The 13,005-nt window shown below is 30.0% G+C and overlaps 1 protein-coding gene across 1 annotated transcript; it reads right to left on the bottom strand.

Annotated features, from left to right (window-relative positions):
* Nucleotides 1-2,694: 2,694 nt before the first annotated feature.
* On the bottom strand, nt 2,695-12,541 carry LOC145312558 (uncharacterized). The gene is made up of 6 exons (XM_080151813.1): nt 12,506-12,541; nt 8,684-8,751; nt 8,153-8,199; nt 7,525-7,568; nt 2,905-2,999; nt 2,695-2,773 (listed from the first exon to the last, which is right to left on the bottom strand). The coding sequence occupies exons 2-6, from the start codon at nt 8,746-8,748 to the stop codon at nt 2,695-2,697; spliced, it is 330 nt and encodes a 109-aa protein (XP_080007939.1). The 5' UTR covers nt 8,749-8,751; nt 12,506-12,541.
* Between the last annotated feature and the right edge of the window lie 464 nt (nt 12,542-13,005).

Below are 13,005 nucleotides of genomic sequence, written 5' to 3'. Positions count from 1 at the left end.
CAATAAGTAAATATTATAGGTAGGTCTTTAAAATGTCTGACAATAATTCGTTATGCAGTACATTTTTTTAATATTACATTTAAATTTTAAAATCATAATTTAATAGGTACCTAGTTCTTTGATAAATCTTTTTAAAATCTTATCATTAGGTAGATGATAAATTTTAAAAAAATTATGAGTCGACCTATTAGGAAATAGTTATTTCTCGCATCGTATTATAAATAGCTTTCCGTGGATATAGAATGTAAAATTTTAAGATTAAAGCCAGTTTTTTTTAGAAAGCTTGATGTAATACGATGATAGACATAATTTTTCGTATGGATGAGAACCGGTTCCTATCCAACGGATTCGAATGAATACAAGAAAGTAAATTATCTCACTATAGGTATTCAAACTCAAACTGGCTACCTAAGTACCAAGCACAAAATGTTATGATAATAGCTTTTTTAAAATAATCTAACGAGGGCTGCATATTGAAGGTTTTCCCTTGAGCACAGAACCCATCCCCCTCTAAATTTGAAAAAAAACGGGGAAGCATTGTTTATCTTTCTTTACTTAAGGTACAGAATACAAAGCCCTGCAGGGTTTGTATACAACAGGTAAGATAAGGGGGTCTTAGCTGCTCGCTTAGACATTTTTAAGGAGAGCACCAGGACTTCTCTACTTTTGACGGTCTAATCTAAACATGTTATTGCTTGACACATTGTTCACGAATACGTACAGGCACAAAATACATAGCTCTTTATGGCGCACAAAAAATGTTTGTTTTCAACCCTTTCCAGTCTATAAAACAATATATATATAAATTCAGCAAAAAATGGACAATAATTCAACATTTATTACAAATTAGTTGAAAATGTTATATAATATGAAAATTCATAGTGATTGATAAAGGTCAAATGGTACGTTTTTAAAATATCCATTTGGAAAAAAAGACATAACAATTAGTTTAATTAAAGTATAAAAATCATAGAAACAGATACAAAGAAATAATTTTACAATGACAAATGTAAATTGAAAAATACGTAACTTAATTTTATACTTAAAAATAACGTTTCATTGGCGAAAAAGTGTAATAAATAATTATTGCGTAAAATAAAAAGGCACAACAGTCAACAATAAACATAACGCTCCATCCAAAACACAAGTAAATAAAGAGAGGGAAGAGGGTCAAAACTTAGTAGACATTTACCCCCGTTATATTTAGGACAACCTTATCGTTTTTTTTTATATTTTTGAAAAAAATTCAATGTGCAAACCATAAAAACTACTGAAAATTTAACTGAAGGTTTAAAATTCTTTTAATATTTTACATATAAAGAATTACATGATGAATTTTAGAGGGAATTTATATGTAGGAAATAATGTTATTTCTAGCAGACAGTTTTGTAAAATGAGTGTACATAATAATGTCGTCGTCTACTGGGAACTTCCCTTTAATAATAAGGAAAGTAAAATAATGGATTTCTGCTGAAAATATAAGTAAAATAAATCAAAACCTTCTATAATACAAGCTTTCAATAGGATATTAATTGGAAAGTAATGGTTTAACAATATTTTCATGGCAAGTAAAATAAATCATTAGATAAATATTATTTTTAAACTAGCAAGGTTTTTTTTGTTTCTCACTGATATCTCATACTAACCACTGGTCCAATTGGGCTCTTTCAAGAAGTTCGATCGTTGTCCACATAAGGTATAATGAAAACTACCAAAAAGATTGTATATACTTTTGATATTTTTAGTTTAACTTAATATTTCTTCATAACTGGGCTAAGTAGCCGCATTTCATTTGAAGAATAGATATATAGGATAGGACCATTACTGCGGACTGTCTATGGTATGGTTTCGAATTGTCAAAATAAATGCGGTTGTCGTTTTCATTATCTTGGCGAAAAAAGTTTTTTTTTTTATTTTTCATTTATTTTGAAAATGCCATAGCTTACGAAAATAGAATGTAATGATCTAAGAATTTAAACATATGAATAAAAAACACTGTTCATATATAGATTTATTGAATTCCAAATTAATATAAAAATACAATACACAAGAAAATTTGTTTATTAATGATTTATTTCTTTTATTATCTATGTATTATTGTTTCGTCTAGCGTAGGCCAATATATCTCTACAATAAAAGCCAAATTAACCACAAACTATTACATATTTTTTTAATAAAACTTTTATAAAACTAAATAGATAGCGAAAAAGGGAAACGATGTGTTCGAAAAAGACCGCATGCGATTATACGGTAAAATGATAGGATGTTTAACATAGTTTTTAGCCTCCATAATTGTATAATTAATTTTTATAGACCATTTTAATCTCCCCTAAAACTTTAATCATATGTCAAGCTTTTGTTCATGCTCTTCCAGAAAAATTTTAAATGATTATAAATTTTTAAAAATCTAAGATACTCCAAATTATTGACTAATCGTCTGTAAGTTGCAATAGATGTATTGTGCTTAAAATAATGTAGTTGCATTCATAAAATTGGCATTTAAAAATGATGATTCAAAGGTAAACAATTTTCATTTAAAAGAAGTTAATATAGAAAATAATCTAGTAAAACTTTTATTTACATATATTTTAAGTCGAAGATAGGAAGCTCATAGCTGTGACTGGCTGTGGCTAAGGGATACTTGGTAAATTAGTAAGCCTTATGTATGGCTTATTGTGAGGCTTTTCACTTAGTTTATGAAACCTCGCGGCTGATGGCAAGGTTTCTGAAAAGCGCGTGGCTGCTAGTGGCTGCTTCTAAGGTTGCCAAGCCCCTGTAAAAGAAAGGAAACTTTCAATAAATAATAGATATAGAGTTCATTTACGGAGATATTATTAATTTTTTCTCTACATTCAAAAAATAAGAAAGTTTGCATTTTTTTCTGTATATGATTGTTTATTTGACTTTTTTCCTATAAGAATGATGGTAACAGGTACAAGAGCTAGGAGGCACAGAACAACACAACATTCACAAACAAATATACGTACTCGGAAATCTGTCTACAAATACACAAAACATTATCAGAAATATAGGGATTATATTGATAGAAAGTATTTTATGCACTGCACTATAATAGAAAACGTCTCGTTAAATTTAGATAAATAGTTAGCAAAACTACTCTTCAAACGTTATTTTTTGGTTTGATGTCCTGTAATAAACTAGAAATGGAAGAATGAACAAGGACATAAAGGACAATGAGAGGCCATTATAAATTTTACCATTGGTCAATTACAGTGTATACTGGCCTTTCATTGGCTAATTTTTTTTACGTCATAATCAGAGTCAGACACTTTTACTAGGTTCTTGCCAAAATATTTGTAGCTTTATTTCCAGCTTTACTCACTATGCCTTTATTGTTGAAGAAACATAGACACAATCCATCAGGAATAATAGGAGACTCTGTATTGCTTTCAGGAATAAAGGTAATGGGAACAAAAAGATATATTTCTAAATATGTAGAGTAAGGCCGAAGATAAATATGAAAAAAGAATTATGAAAGGGACTTAACAAAGGATTATGTTCAAAAAGAGTCTTAATCTTATGGGACTCGTTACATTTAACAGCCTACCATGATTTAAGCATTATCTTATGCTAACCACTGAACCGATTGTATTCTCTATTACTGGGATCCTTCACAATAGCATTTTAGGCTATTTCATTTTTAAATTTAAGTCTTGGGATGGTTTTATGCTGCATCAACCATCAGCTTTCAAATACAGAGCCCATAGGGACACAACCCCAAGTTATAAATATTATAATTTTGCCATAATTTCAAGACAAATGTACAAAAAAAAATATAAATTTTTCACTTAAAATGTAGCTTTTTATTCCTGACTTAGTATTGGTATATATATTATATAATATGTATATAGAGGCAAAGGAGACTAGTTTGCCGCAATATTACCCATCAAAGAATAAAGGGAAAATAAATAGAGGTTCATTGCAAAACAAAGCGAAAATTTACATTCATTTAAATATACTTGTAATTCCAATTCTAATTTGTATATCCTTATATAAACGTAACAGGATGTCAATCTGTCTGTAAATGTGTACAGAAAAAAAGCCTCACTAACAGCTGAACAGATATATTTCTTCTTTACAGTGAAGCTTTTTATAACTTTTTGGGGGGATGGTAACTCGCTTTCCTAATGTAAATCACCTCGAAAAAATATTCTCACCATAAAATTTTTTACATTTTCTTTTGAAACTAAAAGCGGTCGACTTCTCACTCCTCCCCTCCCCAAAGTGCTTAATTTCCAGTTGGTATTAAACCGAAAAGTCCAGTTTACCACACCATTGCCTTGTATATTATAAGATTAAGAACAGTGAAAAGCTAAATCTAAAAAGACAATGTACTTCTATATCTAGAATATTTATTAATGACAAAAAATCCACTTTACTGGGTTGTAGAAATGATTTTGCTTATTAACTATCTACCTTCTTAGTCAAGATAGTAGAAATACATTTTAATTCTTATTATAAAGAAAACTTTTTGTCGCAATTTTACGAGATGAAAGCTTTCATAGCCGCACATCCAAAGCATTAATAAGAAAATAAAAAAAGGCATAATTTCCCCATTGACGTAATAAAGAAAAAAATATTTTTTTAAGAAAGAAAAACATTTAAACGAGAACATTATTAGAGAACGACCGACCGACCAATTGGCATAGGTTAATTGTTTTAAGATTCGCTACAAAAACTAGAAGAGTGTTGTAAAAAATCATGTATAAGTGTAATTACTTGTTACCAATATCTCTAAAGTAAATGGATTCTATAGGAATATGGGTAGTATTACTTCCAAACATAAATTTGGCTTAACAGTTCTTATGAAGTTTTGCTACTAATAAAATTGATTGCTCTTATATTCTTAATTGTAATTTTGTTTGCTTGTAAAGATGCAGTATCCCGTACCTATGCCGTAACAAGTAGCGCATCCGCTCGTTGTATAGGGAAGGTGTCAGCTTCGAATCTCGGACCAAAACCCCGCCATAGTTATAGTCATTAAAAGCGGTTCCTACTGCTGCTATATCAGGTGCGCGACTTAAATATGGGTAATGCCTTGGCCTAAAATAGGGAAACTCATTAACATGCACGCACAGTCAGGACTTCCAGACAAAGGTCGTGTAATCAAAGGATTTTGGTTGACTAAAGGGCGTGTGGTCATATACATACACAGCAATTAAGCAAGATTTGGTTCAGAGATGAACCAAAATAAGATCATGGAAAATCGGTATATTCAATTTTCTTATAATTCCACTTATTAGTACAAATAGTGCTTTGTAAATCTTCTATCTTGGAAATCTTTTCCTTATTTTGTAGAATATATCTGTTACTGTACATATATAGCTAATGATAGTTCATGATACTTTATAATATGATTATGATTATCTTATATCATCTATATAGGTATAGAATCCCTCCAATCTCTAGTAGACCACAAATATCTCATGCATTCGGATCTTATCTAAAAAGCTAATAATGGTAAAACGAACCTCGTAATAGTGTCTGACTGATTATGACGTAAGAAAAAAAATTAGCCAATGAGAGGCCACTATAGATTTTACCATTAGTCAATACTGACCTCTCATTGGCTATTTTTTTTTCTTACGTCATAATCAGTCCGACACTTTTACAGGGTTCTGGTAAAACCAACAATATTCTAATGAATTTTTTTAGAGAGTTCTCCTACCTACACAGTAAACACCTAAAAAATTCTTTAAACTGTCAGGGGTCTTATATGTATGTTCCTTGAATCTATCCAATTGGTTCAGTGTTTAATGAAATCTAAAGCTTCAGACAGACAGTTATCTCTACCTGCGCCTCTAGCATCAATGGCCTATATTTGAAGGGATTCAGAAGTCCAGGGATTAGTCTAAAACCACCATAAAACTTTAATCCAAAATAAAATAGGATAAATTTTAAAACCATCTTGGATCCGATGTGAATTTTACCCAAAAGGGAGAACTAAGTCGGTTTAGTGGTTTGCTGGATATTAACGGAAAAACAAAACAAAGTTTCTAGTTCATATAATTTGGAAGGGGTCTGTTTCATGTGCTCTGCTATCAAATCAAGTAATATTGCTTCTCTATATTTTATGTATGGGCAGTGCAGTCCAAATAAAACTATATACAAAAAAATGCGATGATATCTAAAGTAAATTATTTTTGAACCGTTTGATTTTTTTGTATTAGGTAAAGAAAAAAGATGCTTATATGCATTGGAAATGGATTGTGGGGGCATTGGACTGTAAATTATAATGGTTCCCAAAGTCCAATAAACACCATCTATTATGAGTTGCATTTCAACTTTTCTTGATTGGTTTGTACAAACTAGCAGTGTTAAAACTTTTCCATCCATAGCTTTTGTTTAAGGATTTTTAGGTTATTTTTTTACGTAATTGGGGATGTACATGAAGACATTTATATATTGTCTTATGCTAAAGATACCTGCATTTAATATGTAAAGAAACAGAGAAAAGGTAGGAGAAATAGGAAATAGTGCCTATAAAAAATGACGTCATACTGACCTACAATTGGTCAATTAAAATGTATAATGGCCTGCCATTGGTAATTTAGTCTGTGTATTGTCATCATTGGTCATTTGTATTTTATGACGTCATTTTGTTTATAGGCACTATAAGGAGCTTCTGAAATGTGTGAAATCGCAAACACTCAAACAGAAATGGGCAATATAAAAATTAAAACACACACAATCAGGATTGAAAATTAAAAAAAAAACATTGATAATCTGGCAATTACTGAGCCAAGTAAGCATAATTAAACATTTATATCATATAAAATGATTAGACAGACACTAAATACTTGTAGAGGTACTTTGAAGCTGTATACTTAATTTTTGGAATACAAGAAAGATTTAATTCAAAGTGTTAAAGTTTAAGTAAACAAGGATGACAACATCCATAAAAGCGAAGCACTGAAACGGTAGGACAAACGGACACTAACACTTGTATAATGTCAGAACTGAATAATCAGAATATAAATGTATAAATGTCGAAGCAAAATTGTAAGTAAAATTGTTGAAAAAATGCTTGATAAAGAATAATGTTTATGGACATACTTACATTTTTAGGACTTGATTATAGAGTTGCTTCGCTTAAAATATTGTACTTTGTTGTCCCAGGAGTCAGTATACCAAAAATCAGATCAATCGGATTATTAGATCACATAAAAATTTGTTGTTAAAAAAGTAAAAAATCAACATGTTTAAAATGGACGTACGGACATTCTGGTAATGATTATAGAGTTGCTACGCTTTCTAAATCGTACTTAACTACTACAGGAATCACCATGCAAAATTTGAAATCAATAGGACAATTCTAACATGCCTAAATTAGCGGAAAAAAGCTATCCGTTACGGACGGACGGACGGGCGGACGGACCGACCCTAATTATAGAAAAGCTTCGCTTTTAAAAATAAAGGACATTTCTAACTCGTATGATTTATGGTTAACAAACGGACTAGCAGACAGCTAGATTATAAATTAGCCCTGCTGTAAAAATTTACCTCTTCGTCTTTATTCTTCGATTTTTTGTCAGACATAAGTTCTTCTAAAAAGATAATTTTATTATAATTTTAATAAGACTAATTTAAATGATTAAATAGTTTTGAATTGACTGTAATGCTGCATTTCTTATGCTGCTGTTTTAGTTGTGAAATTCAACATCGCTCATAAATAAGCTCCTTACCCACTTATAAGACTTAAAAAACTTCCAATGGACTTTTTTTCGTCAGAAGTTCATTTACAGTGCAAAATATTGTGAGCTTGTTGATGCTACATGTACTACTTATTAATAAATTGAACTTTTATTTTTATTGTGGTTTACTTGTATATCAATATTTAAGACAATTTTAATATCTATTTATACAGCCAAGAATCACATGGAGAATTGAGCTAAAGTCACATTTAGATACATGAGGTTTTTTACAGTGTTGAGTTAGATATTCAGCTTAAAAAATGGCATACATTGTTTTTAGTTTAACATATCAATATTTTAAAATGCCATCAACAAAAATCCAATAACCTACGTTTTTAGTTTGGTGTTTAAAAGAGTAGACTAGATGGACTTAACTTGTTTTGATATGTGACTTTAGCCTACACTTAGTATGTAGTGTGTTAATCAAATTATCTCACCAATTATCTGTTTCTCTAGTTCTCTATTTTCTTCCAATATTTGACGCCTGAATGAATAAGTGTAAGGAAAGTCAATAATTATTCTTAACAAGGAAGATTGGTTCCATATATACAATGAGGTTTCAAATAAATGGCAAGTTAATTAATGTATGCAAGTTACCAAATCTAGAAAATAAAACGAAGTGTATTAAATTCTATTAAAACTATTAATGTTTTCAAACTTTTTTTAAAATTTATTTAAGGCAATAATTATTGATTCAGGCATTGTTTAAAACAAAGGAGCAGGGGATGTTTCATACGCAAAGGGAAAATAAATTGATATGAACCCCAATGATAAAATCCAAAAATACTCAGCTCTGGATTAAAATTATTGGTCGAAAAGTTTGGACACTCCAAGTTTATAACAACTAAAATGATATAATACAAATACGAAAAGTTTGCAAGCCAACAAGAAATAATGCAGAGCCTGTTTTAAAACTTTGGGTAGCAGTTTGATGAACAGTCTAATGTCCCACATGTCCCTGCCATTACCTGACAAAATATTTGTTATGTTTCTGTGGATCAAAATGTGGATCAAATGGTGGCAACTCGTACATACACTAAAAATGGTTCTTTTTGAAATTAATGTTATGAATAATGTTATGATTCACCTATTTTATGAAAAGCGGGGCTTGGGAGTCACTTATAAAAATCACAAATAAATATCTTTTTAGGTTCTTAAAAATTTGTTCTTCGAAATTGATTTTTGTTAGTTCTAAAACATCGTTTATTTCCATACTTAGGTGGATCTTAGTAGGCATAAGCTCAGCTGCCGAGCCCTATTATTAGATAAACACTATATAAACACCAAGAATTACGGGTAGAAGTCGGTTAAAGGAAGTACAGTATTTTCTCGAATTTATTGTATCGCATTTATGATATTTCGGATATTGTTGTGGGGGGGGGGGGGGTAGAGGTGGGAGGGAAAATCGGCATCCTATCCTACAATATAAAGTAGTAAGATTTTTGTCTGTAGTAGAGGATCTCGTTAACCGCTGAACATTTGCGGTTCTATTTTATAGTGAAGCTACTTTTACGTCAAGGGAAGGTTTTTAAACTATTTTTGGGGAAGATACCTTCACCCTCCAAAGAGAAAATTACCCCCGCATAAACAAAAAATATTTTTTTTCCTTTTTAGATTTTATAAGACGAACTTTTTTAGAATATGTGTATACATAATGTATTTTTTGTAACTCTTATTTTTTTCCACCTCAGGTGTTTACCAATAAGAACTAGAACATTTATTTTCTCACTATATTTGCTTCCACAGAACAACGACAGGGAGATGATTCATAATGAAAAAACTAATGTTACTTTAATTTTTACTGGCGGCTACGCAACTAGTGGCCTCTATGGGCACTTAAGGGGGGGAAAGGGAGTTGAATCTCAAAACATATTTTTTTAATTTAATTTTTTTTAAGGGGGTTGCCCCCCCCCCCTTCCCCGATCGAACCCATTTTTTTGGTTTAAAAAAAATAATTTAATTTTTTTGGGTGGGGATAATTTTTTTCTAGGGGCATTCAAAAACCTTCCTACTTTAAAGGAATTTATTACATATTTTTATTTAGATTTTATACTGATATTGTAAAAGCATTTCTCGTATTCATTCAAATCCGTTGGATAGGAACCGGTTCTCATCCATACGAAAAAACTATGTCTAGCATCGTATTATATTCAGCTTTCTACGAATATAAAAATGTACAATCATAAGATTAAAACCAGTTTTTTTAGGCCGTGCCTACGGCACCTCGGGGCTAAAAAACTGGTTTCAATCTTATAATTGTACATTCTATATCCGCGGAGTGCCGTTTATGATACGATGCGAGAAATAACTATTAATTATTTCAGATAACAGAAAACAAAAAAAGATTTTTTATAGCTTTTATTATGGCAAACTATTGTTATTGCATTCAAAATTTGTTTTGGAGGGTTAGATTTTTTCTTTGGGACATATATCTCTTACCTAACCCCAAAAATAGCCTGCTCAGGGAAATGTCAAGTATTAAAGAATAATGTAAATTATACGGTTACGCTGTTTAAATAATTTTAATTAACACACAAAATCAGTACACTGATGGTTAGAATTCTATAAATTTTCAATAATATTTTTTTGTAGAAAATTTATTACTATTTCTGGCGAGAAAAAGATAATTATGTTTGCATAATTATCATCTTAATATAACATGTAGGCCATAATATTTTATTATGGAAAAAAAATAATAAATTATAATATAATTTTGTTTACTTTATACTTAAAGGAAAATGGTTATATTCTATGCTTTAGCCACGTGTATTTTTGTTTGGATTGATAATCTCGGCAGCCGCATTTTTAAAGCTAATGGTAAATGCAACCTAAGCCGCAGGTATGATTTTCAATAATTTTTTGCCAGTAAGTAAAATAACTGCAGCTATCAATTTTTTTTTGTTAATTTACTTATCTTACAGAATATATTTCCACCTTGGTTTTGTTCAATTTAATGCATCTTAATTTGCACTTTCAAATCTGTAGGTAATTAAGGAATTCAAGAAAATTTGGTATTTTAAAACTTTTAGTTATAATTAGTTTGAAAAAGGTTTTGCAATTGAATTAAATGAAAAAAGCCATATGAATATTGATTCACGATAATGAAAAGATAAACCCCGAACCACTTCATTATGCAATCTACATTTTCCTGGATATTTTGTCTACGGTAGACCATAAGTGTACAGCTTTACAGTACATTGTTTCTATTTGCTAAAGCAACACGTATGATAAAAGAAAAAGATTCTGTTTTAAGTAAAATGCTTATATTTCAATCAAAATCTATATTTTTGTATTTTTTACCGATCCACTTCATTATGCAAATCAAAAGAAAATCAATGAGAAAACGTTTGTTTTGCCCTTTTCTCCACTTTTAAAAATTAATTCTAATAAAATAACAATTTTTTAAGGGATTTATGCATTAATTATAATGAAAAACAGTTTAAGGTAGATTTTAATGATTTTTCTAAAGAAGAAATAATTGAAAAAAAGAAATTCTATCCCTATCACTTTAGAGGACAGCTGCCGACCCCCAGTCTTATGGATGAAGCTAAATACATGTAAAAAATAAAAATTTGCCTGAAAAGTATACAAAAATGTTTTTTGATGTGTTAAAAAAATCCATTTTAAAATCTTGATTTTAAGGATGATGGCCTTTAAGATGCTCTTACTGGTGGTGATGGTGAGCTAAATGTTATCAAAGTGCATGCCCTTGAAGAAAACTTATATATTGAACTATGGTCCATTTTTTGTAGTCATAGCAGCCTCCAGCCAAGCAATATTAAAAAAGAAAAAAATGCAAGTTTAATTACTAAAATTCATAAAGTAAATAATGTAGTTTTTAGATAATGGTTATATTTCATGTCGAGAGGCTCCACTGGAGGCTGCTATGACTACAAAAAATGGTACATAGGTTAATAGACAAGTTATTGTAATGGTCATGTACTTAGATAACATTTAGCTCACCTTCACCATCAGTAAGAGCATCTTAAAGGCCATCATCCTCAAAATCAAGATTTTAAAATGGATTTTCTTAACACATCAAAAAACATTTTTGTATACTTTTCAGGGTAATTTTTATCTTTAACATGTATTTAGCTTCATCCATAAGACTGGGGGTCAGCAGCTGTCCTCTAAAGTGATAAGGATAGAATTTCTTTTTTCCAATTATTTCTTATTAAGAAAAATCATTAAAATTTACCTTAAACTGTTTTTCATTATAATTAATGCATAAATCCCTTAAAAAATTGTTATTTTATCAGAATCTTTTTTTAAAAGTGGAGAAAAGTGCAAAACAAACGTTTTCTCATTGATTTTCTTTTGATTTGCATAATGACGTGGATCGGTAAAAAATAAAAAAATATAGATTTTGATTGAAATATAAGCATTTTACTTAAAACAGAATCTTTTTCTTTTATCATACGTGTTGCTTTAACAAATAGAAACAATGTACTGTAAAGCTGTACACTTATATCCGTAAATTAAACATGTTTGTTAAGTCAAAAGTGCAAAAATTCAATGCAAGTTTATAAAAAGCATATACATGTTGGAGCTTTAATCTATGTTTTCAAATGGCGTTTTCTTTTAGGAGGGTGGAGGTACTATCATCATAAAACAAGTCAAACCATTCCGGGAAAAGATTTACTTTAAATGGCGTACAATAACAACAAAATATAACCTAAAAAATTGAGCATGGCCAATAATAAGCACCATCGAAAACACTGAATATACCTTCCGTGCGAAAACCGTACATCCTCTTTACCTGACTTTTTTTCATTGATTGCCATACTAACCTTGGAACCTTCAATCTTTTTACGTTTAGCTCTCTCCCTATTAAAATTTCACTATTTTGTACATGGAATTAAGAAATTATTAGAATTGTAAGAAATATAAATCATGTATAGTCTTATATTTCAGGAACTTAATAAAAAAATCTTTATTTAACCTTAATTTTTATGTGTATTTTGGTGTATCTTTCATATCATTGGATATTAATTGGTTCGCTATGTCATTTTTGATGGATTTGCATAAATATTTTTGTATGCATATTTTAACATGATACAAATAAGTATAAGTATAAAATAAAGGAATACAGCACCATCTAAATAGTATAATAGTATTTTTTTCTAGGGCTTTTAATTTTTTTTTAAATTGAGCCCTATGACTTGAAAACCATTCCACATTAACCTTATCAAACCTAGGGAAGAAAGGGCTAAAGACGTTTACAAAATAAAGAATGATTTCTCACATTAATAATTCCAGAATTACACACATAAGAATATGGGGAAGTTTA

Source organism: Acartia tonsa, chromosome 2, assembly GCF_053477335.1.
Source record: "Acartia tonsa isolate MP-2025a chromosome 2, ASM5347733v1, whole genome shotgun sequence".
NCBI classification, from domain to species: Eukaryota; Metazoa; Arthropoda; class Copepoda; order Calanoida; family Acartiidae; genus Acartia; species Acartia tonsa.
Note: the sequence above shows the minus strand (reverse complement) of the source record. Positions and strands in the feature narration are given on the sequence as shown.